At 43.2% G+C, this 17,131-nt stretch overlaps 1 protein-coding gene across 1 annotated transcript; it reads left to right on the top strand.

The window, feature by feature from the left end:
• Window positions 1–658: 658 nt before the first annotated feature.
• Window positions 659–16,980, top strand: slc35d3 (solute carrier family 35 member D3). Its single transcript, XM_003223285.4, has 2 exons — window positions 659–1,618; window positions 9,024–16,980. Exons 1-2 carry the CDS (start codon window positions 1,177–1,179, stop codon window positions 9,848–9,850), a joined length of 1,269 nt encoding a protein of 422 aa, XP_003223333.1. The 5' UTR covers window positions 659–1,176; the 3' UTR covers window positions 9,851–16,980.
• Window positions 16,981–17,131: the final 151 nt, after the last annotated feature.

Below are 17,131 nucleotides of genomic sequence, written 5' to 3'. Positions count from 1 at the left end.
GATGTAGGTGAAACGTCAGAAGAGAATGATTCTGAAACATGGCCATAGGGCCCGGAAAACTCACTGCAACCCAGTGATTTCGGCCATGAAAGCCTTTGACAACACAAGAGAGTGTGTATTGTGTGCCTTGCCCTGATAGTCAACCCTTCCTTCTCCATCCTTAAGTCTCGCCTTGAGGGGGAAACAAGACAGAGAGCAAATCATTCCAAGTGGTGTGTATTTGTGTGATCTTCAAGCCTTCCTTCTCCATCCTGAAGTCTCGGTTTGAGGGGGAGAAACAAGAGAGAGCGGAAGAGTGTGTATTTGTGTGTGTTGCCTTGATAGTCAACTCTTCCTTCTCCATCCTGAAGTCTTGATTTGAGGGGGAGGAACAAGAGAGAGAGAGCAAGAGTGTGTATCTGTGTGAACTGGCCTGATCTTTAACCCATCCTCCTCCATCCTTAAGTCTCAGTTTGAGGAGGAAAAAAGAGAGAGAGCAAATCATTAAAAGTGGTGTGTATTTGTGTGATCTTCAAGCCTCCCTTCTCCATCCTTAGGTCTTGGTTTGAGGGGGAGAAACAAGAGAGAGAGCAAGAGAATGTATTTGTGTGCCTTGCCCCGATAGTCCCCCCCTTCCTTTCTCCATCCTTAAGTCTCGGTTTGGGAGGAAACAAGAGAGAGAGAGAGAGAGAGAGAGAGCAAATTATTCGAAGTGGCATGTATTTGTGCGATCTTCAGCCCTTCCTTCTCCATCATTAAGCCTCGGTTTTGGGGGGACACGAGAGAGAAAGCGGGCAAACCCTTGGCAGCGTCGTGCCTTCTTCCTTCCTTCCAGCCTGCCTCCTTCCCTCCCTCCCTCCCTCCTCCCTCCAAGCCTTCCCTTCCAGGAACAAAGCCTCTTCAAGCGGGTTCCTCGGATGGTTCCCGCTTGTTAATTAAACTAATGGGAAGCGCCTCGTCCCCGGTGTTCGCCTGCTGCGTCAGCATCGCCGCCGCCGCCGTCGTCTCTCGTGGCATCTTCGCGCCGTCCCCTCTTGATCCAGCCCTCCTCTCCCTCCTCCTCCTCCCCGCGATGAGTCCCTGAGTGGGAGTGGATGGGAGGCGGGGGGATCGCGGGGGAGAAGGCTCCTCTTCTCCGCTCTGGGCTGCCGGCGAAGTTGCCTCTGCGGGACTGAGGGCGAAGGGGACGGCCGCGCCATGCAGGGTCTGTGCCGGGGCCGGCGGGCGCTGGGCGTGTGGGTGGCGGTGGCGCACGGGGTCTTCTCGGGCTCGCTGAACATCCTGCTGAAGTTCCTGCTGAGCCGCTACCACTTCGCCTTCCTGACGCTGCTGCAGTGCCTGACCAGCTCCACGGCGGCGCTGAGCCTGGAGCTGCTGCGGCGGCGGGGCGCCCTGGACGTGCCGCCCTTCGGCCCCAGCCTGGCGCGCCTCTTCGCCGGCGTCACCCTCCTCTCCACGCTCCAGTCCAGCCTCACCCTCTGGTCGCTGCGCGGGCTCAGCCTCCCCATGTACGTGGTCTTCAAGCGCTGCCTGCCCCTCGTCACCCTCCTCATCGGCGTCCTCGTCCTCAAGAACGGCGTGCCTTCCCTCGGCGTCTCCCTCGCCGTCCTCATCACTACCTGCGGCGCCGCCCTCGCCGGTGAGTCCCCAGCCGGGCCGGCGGGCGGGGAGAGGGGCAGGACGGGGCAAGCGCGCCTACACTGCCCGGCCCCTGGAGAGAAGGCGCCCGGGCACCCCGTCGATGCCACGCGGAGCCAGAGGAGGGGAAGGGCGCTCACCCCGGCCCTCAGCCCAACCCCTCCCTCCCTTCTGCACTGTAGAATTAAGACCCCACTTTGATTTCCATGCGGAGCTGAAAGGCGCCCATCCCGACAAGAGAGAGACCCCTCGGCCCACCCTCAATCCAGCCCCCCACCTCCCACCAATTCCACACCATCAACTTCTGGGATGCTGTGCGTGCGTGTTCCGGACGGTATGGCCATGTTCCAGATGCACTCTCTCCTGACGTTTCGGAGATTGAGGATGCCTGTCATAGATGTGGGCAAAACGTCAGGAGAGAATGCTTCTGGAACATAGCCATACCGCCCGGAAAACTCACAGCAGTCGAGTGATTCCGGCCATGAAAGCTTTCGACAACACCGTCAATTTCCTTTCCCCCGCTCTTTATAGATCATGCCATCCCAATGCTCTTCCCTCTGGCACAGTGTCACCTTTCCATCCTTGCAGTCTAATAGTCCTTTGATTGGGTTGCTGTTTGTTTTCAGGGCTGTATGGCCATGTTCCAGAAGCATTCTCTCCTGACATTCCGCCCTCAACTATGGTAGGCATCCCCAGAGGTTGTGAGGTCTCTGAGGATGCCTGCCATAGATATGGGCGAAACGTCAGGAGATAATGCTTCTGGAACATGGCCATACAGCCCGGAAAACAAACAGCAACCCAGTGATTCCGGCCATGAAAGCCTTCGACAAGACAACACTATCAACTTTCTTTCCCGCTCTTCGTAGAGCATCCCATCCCAATGCTCTTCCCTCTGGCACAGTGTCACCTTTCCCTCCTTGCAGTCTAATAGTCCTTTGATTGTGAGTCTACGCTATAGAATGAAGGCAGTTTGGCACCACTTTGATTTCTATGGGGAGCCAAAAGGCGCCCATCCTGACAAGCGAGAGACCCCTCCACCAACCCTCAATCCAACCCCCAACCACACCCCATTCCACACCATCAAGTTCCTTTTCCCATTCTTCATAGATCATCCCACCCCAGTGCTCTTCCCTCAGGCACACTGTCACCTTTCCAAACCCACAACAACTCATGATAGGAACTGTTGGATTTATAGAAACATAAAGTAGGAAGAGACCCCAAGAGCCATTCAGTCAGACCCCTGCACCTTGCAGGAACTCACAATCAAAGCACTCCTGACAGATGGCAGGCCAACCTCTCTTTAAAAAGTCTTCCTTGTCTCCCCCTTCTCTTCCACTTCAACAGCCCGCCCTCCTCCACCCAGCCACCGCTTCTCTCTCCTGTCAGCTCCGCCTGGCATTTCCTGCAGCTCCCTTATCCCTGGGACTCTGACACTCTTTCCTGTTTCAGACCCTTCAGGCTCCCTGGCCTCCTCCTCATTGCATCTCGGATGACCTCTAGAGTTGGAATTAACCCACATGATTTCTCACCATCCTCGACACCTTGCCATTTTTTTCCAGACCATCAACTCGCTTTCCCCGTTTTTCATAGATCATTTAATGCTATGCTCTTCCCTGTGACACAGTGTCACCTTTCAGTCCTTGCAGTCAATCCTTTCATTATACTTCTCCACACAGTATTCTGTACCTTCCTGCAAATGCCTAATTTCACTTCCTCGGCCGCTGTCAGCAAGTCCACCACTGCACAACTTACCTTTCCTCAAAAGATTAATGGTTTCATTTCAGGTCCAGTATGTCTTATCCATAATTCCAAAATATGAAATGCTCAAAATACAAAATTGTCCACCTGGGTGACTGAGATAAGAGCACCACTGCTTTCTGATGGTTCAGGGTTCGCAAGCTTTGTTTCATGCACACAGTTATTAAAAATCTTGCTTAAAATGATCTTCAGGCTATTATTATAAGGTGTATATACAACAGTAATTAATTTCATGTTAAGACTTGGGCCCTATCTCAAAGCTATCTCATTATATCCGCATATGCAAATACAAGTTTCCAAAATCGGAAAAAAATCCACAGTCCTTCTGCTCCTAAGAATTTTGGATAAAGGATACTTGAAGTGTATTTGCAGTCCTTTCAAACTCTTTGAGTTTAATAATATACACTTTTTCAGTCTATGTTATGACAAAATTCTCAGTTCTGTTCTGTTTTCTTCTCTTACCACCATCTAACTCAGGCATAGGCAAACTTCAGCCCTCCTGGTGTTTTGGACTTCAACTCCCAGCATTCCTCACAGCCTCAGGCCCCTTCCTTTCCCCCCTCAGCTGCTTAAGTGGGGGGGGGGGCATGGGCAGACTTCAGCCTGGAGGGCTGAAGTTTGCCCATGCCTGATCTAACCTCACTGACCTATTATCTTGCCTCTGTTTCCTACTGTTCTTCCTTCAGCTCTATTTGGGCTGTTGCTTGTCTGCAGTTATCTAACACATTCCAAGATACAAACATATGTATTTAAAATATAACCTGCTCTGACCAATTGTTGTGTCAGGGATAAATAGACATCTTTATATCAATGTACAGATCTTTTGTGTGCCTTCTCTTCCAGTTATCTTGGTGTCTCTCTTTATAAGTAAAAAGGGGGCTATTCCTAATCCCAATCCAGCCTCTCTCTTTTTTCCTCTAAAATGCATATCAACTCATTGCAATCTATTTCGATTTGAGATGGAACTGAAACTGGTAAGACTCTAAATTCTCCCCAGTGTTCTTTTTCTTTGCAGAAACCATCATTCAGCATTTGAAACACATGTAATCATACTTTCCCTGCTCCTAATCAAATAGATAGCCCCTTGGGGAACAGGAGCATTTGTACACACAAGTATCTTTTAAAAGTGCATCTGCAGAGCAATATATCTATACAGTCTCAAGTGTTCACTATGCGACAGTATATATAGATTGTGAATAGATGTGATTTCTCTTTCTCAGAGGTTATCACTGTGTTGAAAAATACTGCTTTGCCTGAAGTGGCCCAGCTGGTTATTCCCAATTCCCCTTTTTCCTCCAACCCTATGCAGCTGCCTGGCTTCTCATTCGCATATCAGCTGTTGCCAAGAATAAGAAATACTCCTGTGAAAATCCACATTATGGATCTAACAGGCAGTGTCACTGTCTCTATAATTAAAGTCTATTATAAGCATTTTAATAGTTGAGGAATAAAAAAAAGGATTTCCAAAGTTCATCCATGGGTGTGTGTTTTGGAATATAAACTAATTTTGGATGATCATGTTCATTCCTTATTTACATCTAGGTAGTTAGGCTGGGGTGGATTTGGCTGAGTAAAGTGACTGAATTATCTCAAGAATTGGGACAAAGACAAAACAATTAACCAGCACTTACTTTCTATTCAGTTATTTTTGTACAAAGGTGCAAAAGGTGACCATATATTTTCTAGTGAGAATACTTTGCCTGGAAGATGATCCCTGCTACAGTCATTGCTAAAAGAAATTTATATTTGAAAGCAATGAGATAGCTTGGGTTTTGTATCATTCCTCCCCGCATATCTATATTGTGGCACTGTTGTTTTTCTCTCTTTTATGAGAGAGTATTCCACTAATGTTTCTTTTCATGTTGGTGTCAATTTTTGACAGTTGTCACATTTAAGTCACTCATCAGTTTTGACTGAATTGTTTGTATCATTTGGATCACCTAGGCTATGTTCAGTTGAAACAATAAGAACCTTTTCCATTTCTGCCATATTGGCCCTGATTCAGCACCACTACCATAATAATTGTACAAAGTAAGGACTGATAACTCTTACCACAGGAGCATAATCCCCTCTCACACTGTTAGATTTAATTATATTTGTATCAGCCTAAGAAGAGCCATAATCTGTTTAGTCCATAGTCAACTGGGGTCCATGAGAAATCCCACAAGTGAAGCATTAGAACAGCCATGTCCTACTATTCATGTCACTATCAACTGATCTAGTACACACTCTTTGATGCTGCCTTTGGTGTGTAATGATTTTGTGTAGCATCCATCAATAGCCTTATGTTCTATGAATCTGATCCCCTTTTAAAGCTGGCATCCCTAAATCTTTTGGCAGTGAATTGTGTGGTGTAACTGTGTAGTTCTGCCTTTTATTTCTCCTCTGTTCCCCCACTCACTTCTTTAGCTTCAGTGGATTATTACTGGTTCCAGTATGATGAGATAGGGAGAAGGACTTCTTTCTGTTCATTTGCCCCATAATATGCACAAATGTGCTTATGTCAAGTCAACAGAGTGTGTGATTCATTAGAAGAGATCCAGAACATCTTCTGGTGTGTGGACAATTTCATTATTAAGGGAAGCTTTGTATACATGAGTGCACTTAACATTTTCTTGTTTTCTGTTTTTCGATTTTTAAAAATGGTTGCTAACTTGCTCAGAGCACTGGGAACAGTGAAGTGTATGGCTCATCACATGCATCCATTATAATGCTACAAGATACACATTTATCGCCCATAGAAGCACTAGGAAAATGCCTACAGACCTTTCACAAGGCTGCTGCAAACATTGGAAAACCTCTTTTGCCCATCATGAAAGAAAATGAATACATTTAAGACATGCAACATTCATTCTGTCGTAGTGTCTCAAAGTAAACTATTGCCAATCCAAACACAGTCAGTCCTTTTGTCTCTGTCCCCACTACCCCCTGTAAAAGCTAGCTGATAGTTTCCCTGCACAATGAGCTGCCCAGCTGAGTGGATTCATGCTCTTACTATTTAAAACAGTACAGGTATCAGTGAAACATGAAACTGATAAGCAGTGGTCTGCAGATGCTTGCTGGCTATAAAATAATGTGACTGAAGACAGACTAGGAAAAGATTTCTATGAAATTTTCTATTCAAGTCAGATGGAACCAGTTCAAAGTGCTACTTCTTGATATGGCTCCAGTTGTTTTGCACTTATATTGATAGCAATGGGGGTAGTAAAAGAGAGCCAGTGTGGTGCAATGGCTTGAGTGTTGCACTAGAAAAACAAGCTTCTCAAGATGCCGTGAGCCTTCTTTGGGGACGGAGCTCCACACCGGCTATCACACGATATTGTGCGACTTCCAGCAGAGACCCCTCCCCCAATCAGGTTGGAAGCATCCTTGCCAAACACAGGAGCCTTCCCGTGTTTGGAAGGCTCCTGTGTTTGGAGCCAATACGCTTCTGCCCTGTTTGGGCAATACTCCCCCGTATGATGGGGAAAGCATCACTATGCGATGGAGTTGCCCCATGTGTCTGCTATTTAGCCACACTTGCTGGTGAAATGGCGGGGGGGGGGGGGGAAGCTTCCCCGTGTGATAAGGTCATAAGACTCATGGGGACAGTTCAATCCCCACCCAGCCAAGGAAATCCACACTCTTTCATTTTAGGAAGATGGAATGGCAAACCTTTGAAATAACATGGAAACAACAACAGGAACAATAATATTTCAGAATTCAACTCTCATTGTCTCTGAAATGCTTTCCTTGGAGAGGGTCCCTGTGTCCTGTCTTCTGAAATCGATGACACCATTCACTTCACTTGGTTCTATTATGTTGATTCCATTTTCTAGTCAATGGATGAAGATTACCTGCTTGTCTACTTCCTTCTTTCCCTTTGCATAAGCACTAGACTATGCAATTATGTAGAAGCCATCTTTGTTCTTTATTTTAATTTACAGCCCCCCCCCCCAAATCCATTAAACTGGAGAGTTTAAAAAAGGAATGTAATAAGTGTTCAGACAGAAACAGAAGCTGTGTGTTTTCTGTACTATCTTAAAGCATAAGCAAGATATTATAACAATCTTTCTTCTAAAGCTTGATACCTGATGCAGTGAAGGGTAAACATTTCAGTACAAAGTACTGAATGGGATTCAAACTGAGATCCTTTAGAAATCTCACAAATCTATTTAACAAATAAAGGATGTTATAATCAAATTTACTTGCAGTAAGTATGATTTAGATTATAAACTAGATTATGAAAAACTACAGAATTCATGCTGTGGCCTTAAATCAGCAAAATTGCACAAACTCTTTAATTCCAGTCAATTTGTGCAGTATAACATTACAAACCATGTTATAAAAGATAATTTGGTATATAAAAGACTAGCAGATGAAGTTCCAATATAGTTTATATATTTTTGGGAAAGCTGATGATGCAGCTAAGGAAGGATGCCATAAAGACCAATATAAACTGCCACTGAATGCAGTCGTTTCAACTGAACACATATATACACACACTTGTATCCACAGTCAGTGGTACAGTTCAGCATAGATGATTTGAATTGAATCCAATCCATTGCGCTTTGGAATTGTATAGTAGTCTAGCTTGATTATTACAGAAAGTCCAGTACAATTGTTCATTTAGCGTTCTTCTTTGGCATGGAATTACTGTGCTTATATTTATTACCATATGCATTACCAGTTTATTAAGTGATCAGCACTACTTAACTGAGACTGCCCTGAATTGGGATGCAGAGTGAAGTCCAGTAAAGTTTGGATTTTTGCCAATACCAATTGACAAGGATGGCCCAAACCATCCTGCTTTCCGACAGTCAAGTCAAGGTGTACCCAAAATCAACCAAATTATTTCAGCATATGAAGTGTAAATACAACATGACTGCTTTATCCACTGATTTGATATCCAGTTTCACTTACCCACGCTTCAAAAATATTCCCCAAAAATGATTGTGGGCCTCTTTAAGTCTTCCAGTGCAATTCTATGGTATGCTTCTGGCTCAGGTATAGTCAAAATATAGGGTTCAGTATTATCCACAATTTTAGGTATTCATGGAAGGGTGGGTGGGTGGGTCTTAGAAATCCCCCAGGATAACATCTAAAGCCTGGTGCTTGAAGTGGACGCTTCGTTTTGCCTAATGACAGGCCCAGTTGTGGCCAAACTTGTTTTATTTGAATATGTTCACACAGAATATCAGACTGAAGTGTGCTAGAGAGGGGCACTCACTCCAAGCCATATTTAAATGACATAGAGTTATCCGTCACTTCTGAACATGCCTTTTGCATTAGAATTTAGGCACAGAAGTATAATGCGGCTGAATCCATTTGAATTCTTTCTAATTCAGAATACTTGAACGGGACCAGCCGTATGACTGGATTTGGAAAGACACAAACAAAGCAGATTGGTGTGAATTATGACTGTTCATTGTTGTTTGTCCCAATTTACCTTTAGCTGATAGCAGATCTTGTGTACTGTGTATATAAAAATCTTTTTCAATAGAGAATGCTGGCTGAGGGAGTCTGGGAATTGTAGTGTAACAATTTTACAGCCCTGACAGCCCTGATAAACCTGTCCTTTGTGAATTTAGCTTAAATGTGTGTGTAATCTCAAAACACAGAACAGTATGTAAGTGCATGTTTCTTTCCCTTTCTTTCCCAATTGGCAGGTGCGGGTGATCTGACTGGGGATCCACTTGGGTACGTGACTGGAGTGCTGGCTGTGTTGGTGCATGCAGCATATTTGGTACTCATCCAAAAGACAAGTGCAGACAGTGACTATGGACCTTTGACAGCTCAGTATGTCATCGCTGTGTCAGCCACCCCTTTCCTCATCATCTTCTCCTTTGCCAGCATGGATGCCATCAACGTTTGGTCCTTCCCAGGATGGAAAGATCCTCTCATGACATGTATCTTCATTGCATGTGTTTTTATTGGCTGTGCCATGAATTTCACTACTCTTCACTGCACTTATATCAACTCAGCGGTCACTACTAGTTTTGTTGGGGTGGTGAAGAGCATTGCGACCATTACAGTTGGGATGGTGGCCTTCAACGATGTTGAGCCCACAAAACTGTTCATAGCAGGGGTGGTGGTAAATACTGTGGGATCCGTCATTTACTGTGTGGTCAAGTACATTGAAACACGAAAGCAAAGTAATTATGAAGATCTGGAGAAGGAAATTAGGCAGGAGGAAAAGAAAGAATGTGATGGAGATCAGCCACCCTTCATAATGGAGGAGATATCCAACGAGGCAGAGCCAGGAGATACAATGATAGAGGAGGCAATAGGTGAAAGCAACCAGCAAAGCACAGAAGAGGTGGACAGCATTATGAGAGAAGCAAATACATCCATGATCTCTGAAGAGGGAAGCTCTGAAGGACTTAGTAAAAGCTCATTAAAAGATGCTTACCTTGGAGTATGGAGGTTGGTCCGAGGAGCAAATTATATGAAGAAAGATTATTTAGTAGAGAATGAAGAATTACCAAGTCCTTGAAGAATAATTTCTTTGTAAATCATAATCAAGGATACATATATATATATTATTCCTTGTGGTGGGAGTACAAATGGACAGATGCTTTCATATGTTCACAGACAAATCGTAATTGTTTATTAGGGATATTTTACCTCATTCTGATGGGACAAAAGCATTATGTTCATGCTTAGTTTCTGTGCAAGTCTGTTTTCCCTCCGAGTGGACTTACCTCTGATTTTCAGATCAGGATTAGGCCTGGATCAGCAAAATAGGCACATAGGCTTGTGTTTTGTATTCACAGATGTCAACAGGATTAACCTAATTAATTTCTTCAATAAGTACTCTTTGAAGTACTAGTTGAATTGTTTATAGCCATTAAAACTATGGTATGTGTGAGCAGAAGATGAGAATATTTGTTCTTAATAGAATAAAAAGGGAAATAGCACTAAATTCAGTGCTGACTGGTGCCTTTCATGTCAGTTGGGCAGTGAAGCCTCACTGGGTTTTAGTCCAAAATGTGAAGATGCTATCCAGAATGCAGATAGGTGGTAAAGGCAAAGGTTTTCCCCTGACATTAAGTCTAGTTTTGTCTGACTCTGGTGGTTGGTGCTCATCTCCGTTTCTAAGCTGAAGAGCCGGTGTTGTCGGTAAACACCTCCAAGGTCATGTGGCCCGCATGACTGCATGGAGCGCCATTACCTTCCTGCTGGAGTGGTACCTATTCATCTACTCACATTTGCATGTTTTCAAACTGCTAGGTTGGCAGAAGCTGGGGCTAACAATGGGAGTTCACCCCCTTCCCTGGATTCGAACCACCAACCTTTCGATCAGCAAGTTCAGCAGCTCAGCGGTTTAACCTGCTCTGCCACTGAGGGCTCAAGAGTGCAGATACCATCCCCTAAATAGGCCCACCCCCTTTAAAAGTTGGGCTAAAACATTGAGCTCATTATACCACTAATGTGGAACTCACAAGCTGCCACTGATTGGATTCCCTGTGGACAAGAACATTAAACAAATCAGAAATGCAAAAAGTGTAAGTCAGCTCTTTTGTGGTTCTTCTGTCTAATCTTCCAGATGTTGTGTGTGCTGTACAAGTCTCACCTATACATGGAACAGTTGTAATAGTCAATGAGCAGAAGTTATATAAGACCCTGCAGATAATTCTGCATCATTTCAATTTCCTTGCTTGTCTTTGCTGGCAAAGTGAGGTGTGTGCGTGCGTGTGCGTGCGTGCGTGTGCGTGCGTGCGTGCGTGAGTGAGAGAGAGAGAGAGAGAGAGAGAGAGAGAGGTGGGAGTAAGTTGTATATTCTCAAATTTGCCTCAGAACATTTTCAGCTTGTGTGTTTGTGTATATGTGTATGGTAACTCATACTCATATGTATGCATATTCAAGAATTCACTATTTTCTGTAGAATTCAGGAGACATGCATTGTTACTTTTGAAAACTCAAATACATATCAGACAGGTAGGATTATAGTAACAACCGAAGAACATAGAAAGTATCCTGTAGGATGAGGCAATGTAAATCTTCTAGCTTCTCACAGTGTCTGTGCTGATATGCCTGGTAACTCCATGAGTACACCCAGAAGACAACAACTCTGTTTCTGACATGGCTGTCCAGTCGCTGATATTTACCAGCTTCTGAACGTGAAGATTTCATATAGAACCATCCTCTATAAAGGCTGCGAGAGCAATCTGGCCCTGATATTTGTCATCTCATTGATCACCAGGGTTGATTCAACTGATCTGGCTGGCTAGGTGGGTCTCCCTTTCTCTGTCTTCCTCCTGAAGCCATGTGCTTGGAAGAAGACAACAATCCCAGATAGCAGGAGTGTATCCTTTTTTGGTCAAGGGTATATGATGACAGTGCTCTCTTGCTAGACTCTTCAAACATCCTCGATAAATATTTAAGTATTTAATATGTAACCTATCTTTCCACCTCCAGTGCCACTCAAGATAGCTAACTATAATTAAATACAGTTTAAAAGCAAAATATCAGTTAAAAACATATTAGAAACTTGATTGATACACAACACAACAATGACAGATAAAGTCACTGAAACCAAACTAAATAGGTACCCTTTGACAGTCAGTCTTTATGCCAAAGATTTACTTGGAAAAGTTAATTTTTTGGATGACAGCTCTCCAAACTCCCAAAGAAGTTGGTTTCTGGCCATGCTGGTTTGAAGATTCAGATAACTGTACTTAAAAAAAAAGTGCCCCCCCCCCCCCAGTTATGGCTCTCTAATAAATAACGGCACCACTTCCTTAGCCTTACCTAAATAAGGGGGGGGGGAGGTAAAATATATATTGTGTATTGAATGCTACATTTCAAATCATTGCTTTTCCTTAGGGGTTCTTTTAAGTAACCCTTTTCATCTTGCATACATCCATACAGTCACTTTGTCACATTCACACGGCTTTCAAACAATTGTCTTATCACATTAATAGAACTTTAGGTGTGTGTGTCCATTCTGATATTATCAAGTTCCAACTTTTACTGTCCTAACCTTTCCCACACAAATTACCAAAGTGTACAGAAATGAGTGAAGACTATAGTTCCAGTATGCTTCTAAGAAAGAAAAGCTGTTAAAAATGTGTTGGGCTTTAAAGAAATACCATTGCCCCTGTCTAATGCCCCTGCACTTAAGGACCTTAGCGCATGCCCCCCCCCCCCCCGTGTCATGTGGCAATGCTTCCCCCATCACACAGAGGAAGCATCGCCCAACATGGGAGTCTTCCCGTGTTGATGAGGAAACGTTCTAGGATGCTTCCCTACCAATTGGGGCTGGGGCCTTCACCAGATGTAGAGGGAATTTGTGTGATGGGCTGCATGCCCATCCATCCTACAACTGGCTGGTAAGCATCTTAGGATGCTTAAATTGGTAAGTGTGATGAGCTCCTAAGTGGTGTGCTCTCACCTTGCTTTTTCTGTAGCTGTTGTCTTCCTAATGTTCTTCCATCCACCATCAAACACCAGGTTTTTGTGTTTGTACATTAATTCTAACTTATTGTAAGCCACTGTTATTCTTAAACTTCTTTTAGCATTATTTTGGAGATACTAAAATTGAAAAGCAAAATGTCTTCCTCTAAGAGCAGTTTCACTACAGGGAACTATAGAAATGCTTTTTTCTACACATAAAGTTCAAAAGTTGTAGTTTTATTCTAACATCCCTAGGCAAGACTAGAAAAAATAGTGGTTGTATGTGTGGATTTGTACTCCAAGGACCAAATCAAGACATTTTCCTGTCTTGAGGCAAGGCACAAAATAGTACTCCCTCCCCATCCTATAGACAAAGGGCAGCTGAACTAGCAGTTGAAATTTATTCCAGCACTTGCAATGGCAGAGCTATCTTTCACTGAGCTCAGACTGGTCAAGTGGACAGACTATGTGGCATATTCAGCTCTGTGTGCCCACAGCTAAAAACAGGTGTTCAAGAAGACAGCTGGGAAACTTCCTTAGCTCTTGACACATCATCTACCTAATGGCAGAATCAGCCCTGATATCTAAGTAGTCAATCTGGTTTTGAGAAAATTTATTGAGATCCAAGTCTGTTGAGATGAATGAAAGCTACCCTCACATAACAACAATGTGCAAATTATTAGAATTTGCCAACGCACAAGTCTAAAAGAAAACATAGCTCAAGCGCAAAATTTGGAAAATTTACTTTTTAAGTATTTAGTTCTATAGTCCCCCTGCCAGTATGATCACTGGAAGTAATTGTAGGTTTTTTTAAAGAGGGGCGTAACGTTTTTAGGGTTTGATCCAGAGTAGAAACTTCCATGTATGGGGCCATTTGACATTTGACATCTTGAATACAGTTTAACTTGGTGTACATTTGTTCTTGATGTGGAATAGAATAGTGAAAAAGAAACACCTATAATCCAGATAATTTTCTTCACTGGCATGGATTTGAGAACAATCTTTTAAACTTAAAGGCATGAAAAGAAGCTAAGGTTCCTTTTTGTGGTTTCTTTCTGTGAAGGGAATTGGATGAAAGCACAGAGTTGGAGTCTGTTGGCACAATCCACCATCAATCATTGAATCTTGTGTCTTTTCCATTTATCTCAGTAGAATATGTACTACATACCATTAAAATACGACTGAAATGTGTAAATGGAGAATAGAACATTTGTGCTTTGTGGGCTTGCTTAATTGTAAACTGGCTTTAGAACTGTTGAGCCATGGATCATTGTGGTTGATTGTAAAACTGAACAGTCATCAAAAGGGCTTTGGGTTGTGCTCTGAATACTCCGTAGCCTGGGGTCTTCAAATGATTTGGGACAGTAACTCCCAACTTTCTTATGATGGGCTATGTTTGCTGGAATTGAAGGGAACTGAAGTTGAAAAAAATTGTAGGGCATCATTTTGATGGAGGCATTTGCACATAATAAGTAGGGTAGTACATATTTTTTTTACACATGCAGAAGAGACAGTTCTACCATTATGTGGATGGAAATGGTTGATGCATGTAGTGGATTATGAGAGGGAATAAGGTTTTGGAAATTAGAGATGTTAAATACCACGTGTCCTGGTCTGGGTCTCCTAAATTACTCTGCTATCTTCAGGTATGGTGGAGGATGCTGACCTATCTGCATGTTGAAAGAAGGTTTGACTGCCAGTCGAATTAGCCTCCGTACATGCAATGAAGAAGGCCGATTTTGCCTTTGTCTCAGTAACAAAATTTCTTGAACTGGTCTTAAATCTATGGAACTTTTAGTTGAAGGAAATGGTGAGTTTCTGGCAGTCAGAGTAGACCAATGCCTTTCATATTCAGTTTCAAGGAACCTTGTGGTTCATCAGACTGTCTGTTAGATCCTCATTGAGAAGATCAGTGTAATGGAATGAGAATTTAGTGACCTCAACATATGGGGCTTTTTCCCCATCCTGTGATGCTTCCAGGATGGAGCCAGGACAGAGCTTCCTGGAACCCATCACATCATGCAGGGCTACTTGCAGTGGGACTCCATCATGACTCCATCCTGGAAGAGTTGTTGGCTGGAGTACTGAGAACATAGGTGGCTACCCATGTTCTCATTACATAAGCTGAGGAAGCACAGGGGGAGCTGGGCAGCGACAGTTTCCCCATGTGATAGGGAAGGGAGCGATGTTAGTAATGCAGGATGCTTAAGGACAATCTCCCCCATGGCCTGACGGATTCCCTTACTGTCCCCTGGCTTAAGGATCTCCATGTGATGGAAGTCCTTTGAGGACACACCTGTCAAGAAAACAAAAACCTATGTCTCTCTCAGGGCCCATCCACAGACCCAAAAATCCAGACCTGTCTCGGTTTTTGTCGGAGGTGTCCAAACAATGCCTCCGGTAAAAAGGAATTAATTCTTTGTTTCCTTGATTTGTTCTGAATTAATTAGATACCCCATTAGATCTGTGCCTTCCTGAAAGGCCTGGGTCTAATGTGCTATTGAGCCTGTGGGGACTCACTGTGGGGACAACATGGGGGTGAGTCTCCACGGTTATCCCACACCTTTTGGGCAAAAGCTGTCAATTTAGCCCCTAAAATTTACTCTTAAAGGTCCCCAGCTGCCATAAAGCCTTCCCTTGAGTTCTCCTGGTGCGAGAAAATGATGCACGAGTCAATGGGGGTGGGCAGAGGGATTTTCCTCCTCAACCTCCTCAGGCATCATTTTCTCGTGCCAGGAGAACTTGAGGGGAAGCTTTATGGAGGCCGTGGACCTTTGAAAGTAAGTTTTAGGGGCTAAATTGGGGGCTTGGGGTGGGGTCTCGGGATGTCATGTAGCCACCCCCCGGAAAGCCTGAGTTTAGATGGGTAGGTGTGGATTGGAATCTGTGCCAAAGTAGGTTATTTAAACCTGCTTTGGCACAGGTTTTAGTCCTGTGTGGAAGGGCCCTCAGAGCAGATGCAAGGAATCCATTAACTTTGCTCAGAAATAATTGAGGCCCACTTCCACTTAATGAACAACAAAATTGTATACAGATATTGTCCACACCATCAGTAATTGCTGAACTAATTTTCTAGGAAGATGGTTTGCGTATCCCTCTCAGTCCCTCCTACTCTGGACCAAATAAGCATGTTGGATGTGCTGGTGAAGTGACAGTGAATCCCACAGGCTCAGATAACACATAAGATGAACTCAGAATGTATCCAAGACTGTTTCCCAGAATTTGTTTCAACATGCAAGAATTGATTAGCAAATAGCTCTGCTGCAGAAAATCAAATTGATGTTGAAAAGATTCACTGGAGCTAGAAGGCTTGAATGGCTGGCATAACTTATCCTGTGTTAGATTATGAATCAATGATCTGACTTCATACGCTGCAGAATCATATGTACAAATTTTGGCATTGTTTTAATATGAGCTGTCTGTTTAAATACATATTTATTTTAATGAATCACAGCCCTGGAATATTAAAATAGACTCATATATTCAATGTAGTTCAGTCAATTGGAAAGCTCTCCATTGCGTTGTAATCTCTATAGGCCAATGCACATAACAGTAATTCGAAGTCACTTTTTAACCATGTTCTGTCTGTCATGGAGTGGTTTCTTGTACTGACTTGAATTTTGACTATACAGCTCTGTTGTCTGGATGACATACTATAATGTGCCATGGATTGCTAGATATTTGCCTATACATTATGGTGCCTTTTCCATGTGCTTTGCAGGAAAGTCCTGGTTTGCTGCTTTTAAAAGTGGTAGTAGAAACACACTGAAATGCTAAAAGTTTTGGACTTTTCAAAAATGTGCTGCATAGCTATTCAAAGCTTAAAATGGGTGTCTAAGAATTCTCATCTGAAAAATGGGGATTTGGAAAACATCCCCATGTTTTTGTTATTTGTTTTTAATGAAGGAGATTGTTGTAAAATAAAAATAAAAATAAAACTATTGCCTCGTGCTGAGGCATTTTAACTGCATAAATACAGTATAAGCCTTTAATTAATCTGGAGAATGAAACATGGTAATAAAATGCATTGCTTTACAGGAGTCTTAAATTTTTATTGCTGTTGGGAATGAGGTTGAAAATCTACCCTTACTTGTGATATTTGAGGAAGAGTGTATGTATTTTCTGCACATGAATCATGTGCCTTTTGTAAATTGATACATCTATGTATTTTTAAGGATTACATTCCACTTCATGGATCCAGCAAATAAATTAGTATGTCAAGTTGTAGTATGCCTTTCCATTGACTTTGTGATGTTCTGGCTTAGAGCTCAGAAGTAACTAGTTATACACTATGCGTTAGGATGCATCTACACTGTAGAATTAATACAATTTGACATCACCTTAACTGCCGTGACTTAATGCCATGGAATCATGGGAG

This window comes from Anolis carolinensis, chromosome 1, assembly GCF_035594765.1.
Source record: "Anolis carolinensis isolate JA03-04 chromosome 1, rAnoCar3.1.pri, whole genome shotgun sequence".
NCBI lineage: Eukaryota > Metazoa > Chordata > Lepidosauria > Squamata > Dactyloidae > Anolis > Anolis carolinensis.
Note: the sequence above shows the minus strand (reverse complement) of the source record. Positions and strands in the feature narration are given on the sequence as shown.

What these genes read in the sequence shown, in the direction of transcription:
- slc35d3 (XM_003223285.4), top strand. Translation starts at nt 1,177, where the DNA reads ATGCAGGGTCTGTGCCGGGGCCGGCGGGCGCTGGGCGTGTGGGTGGCG. An exon ending in CTGCGGCGCCGCCCTCGCCG is followed by an intron (nt 1,619 to 9,023) that starts GTGAGTCCCCAG and finishes CCCAATTGGCAG; the next exon opens with GTGCGGGTGATCTGACTGGG.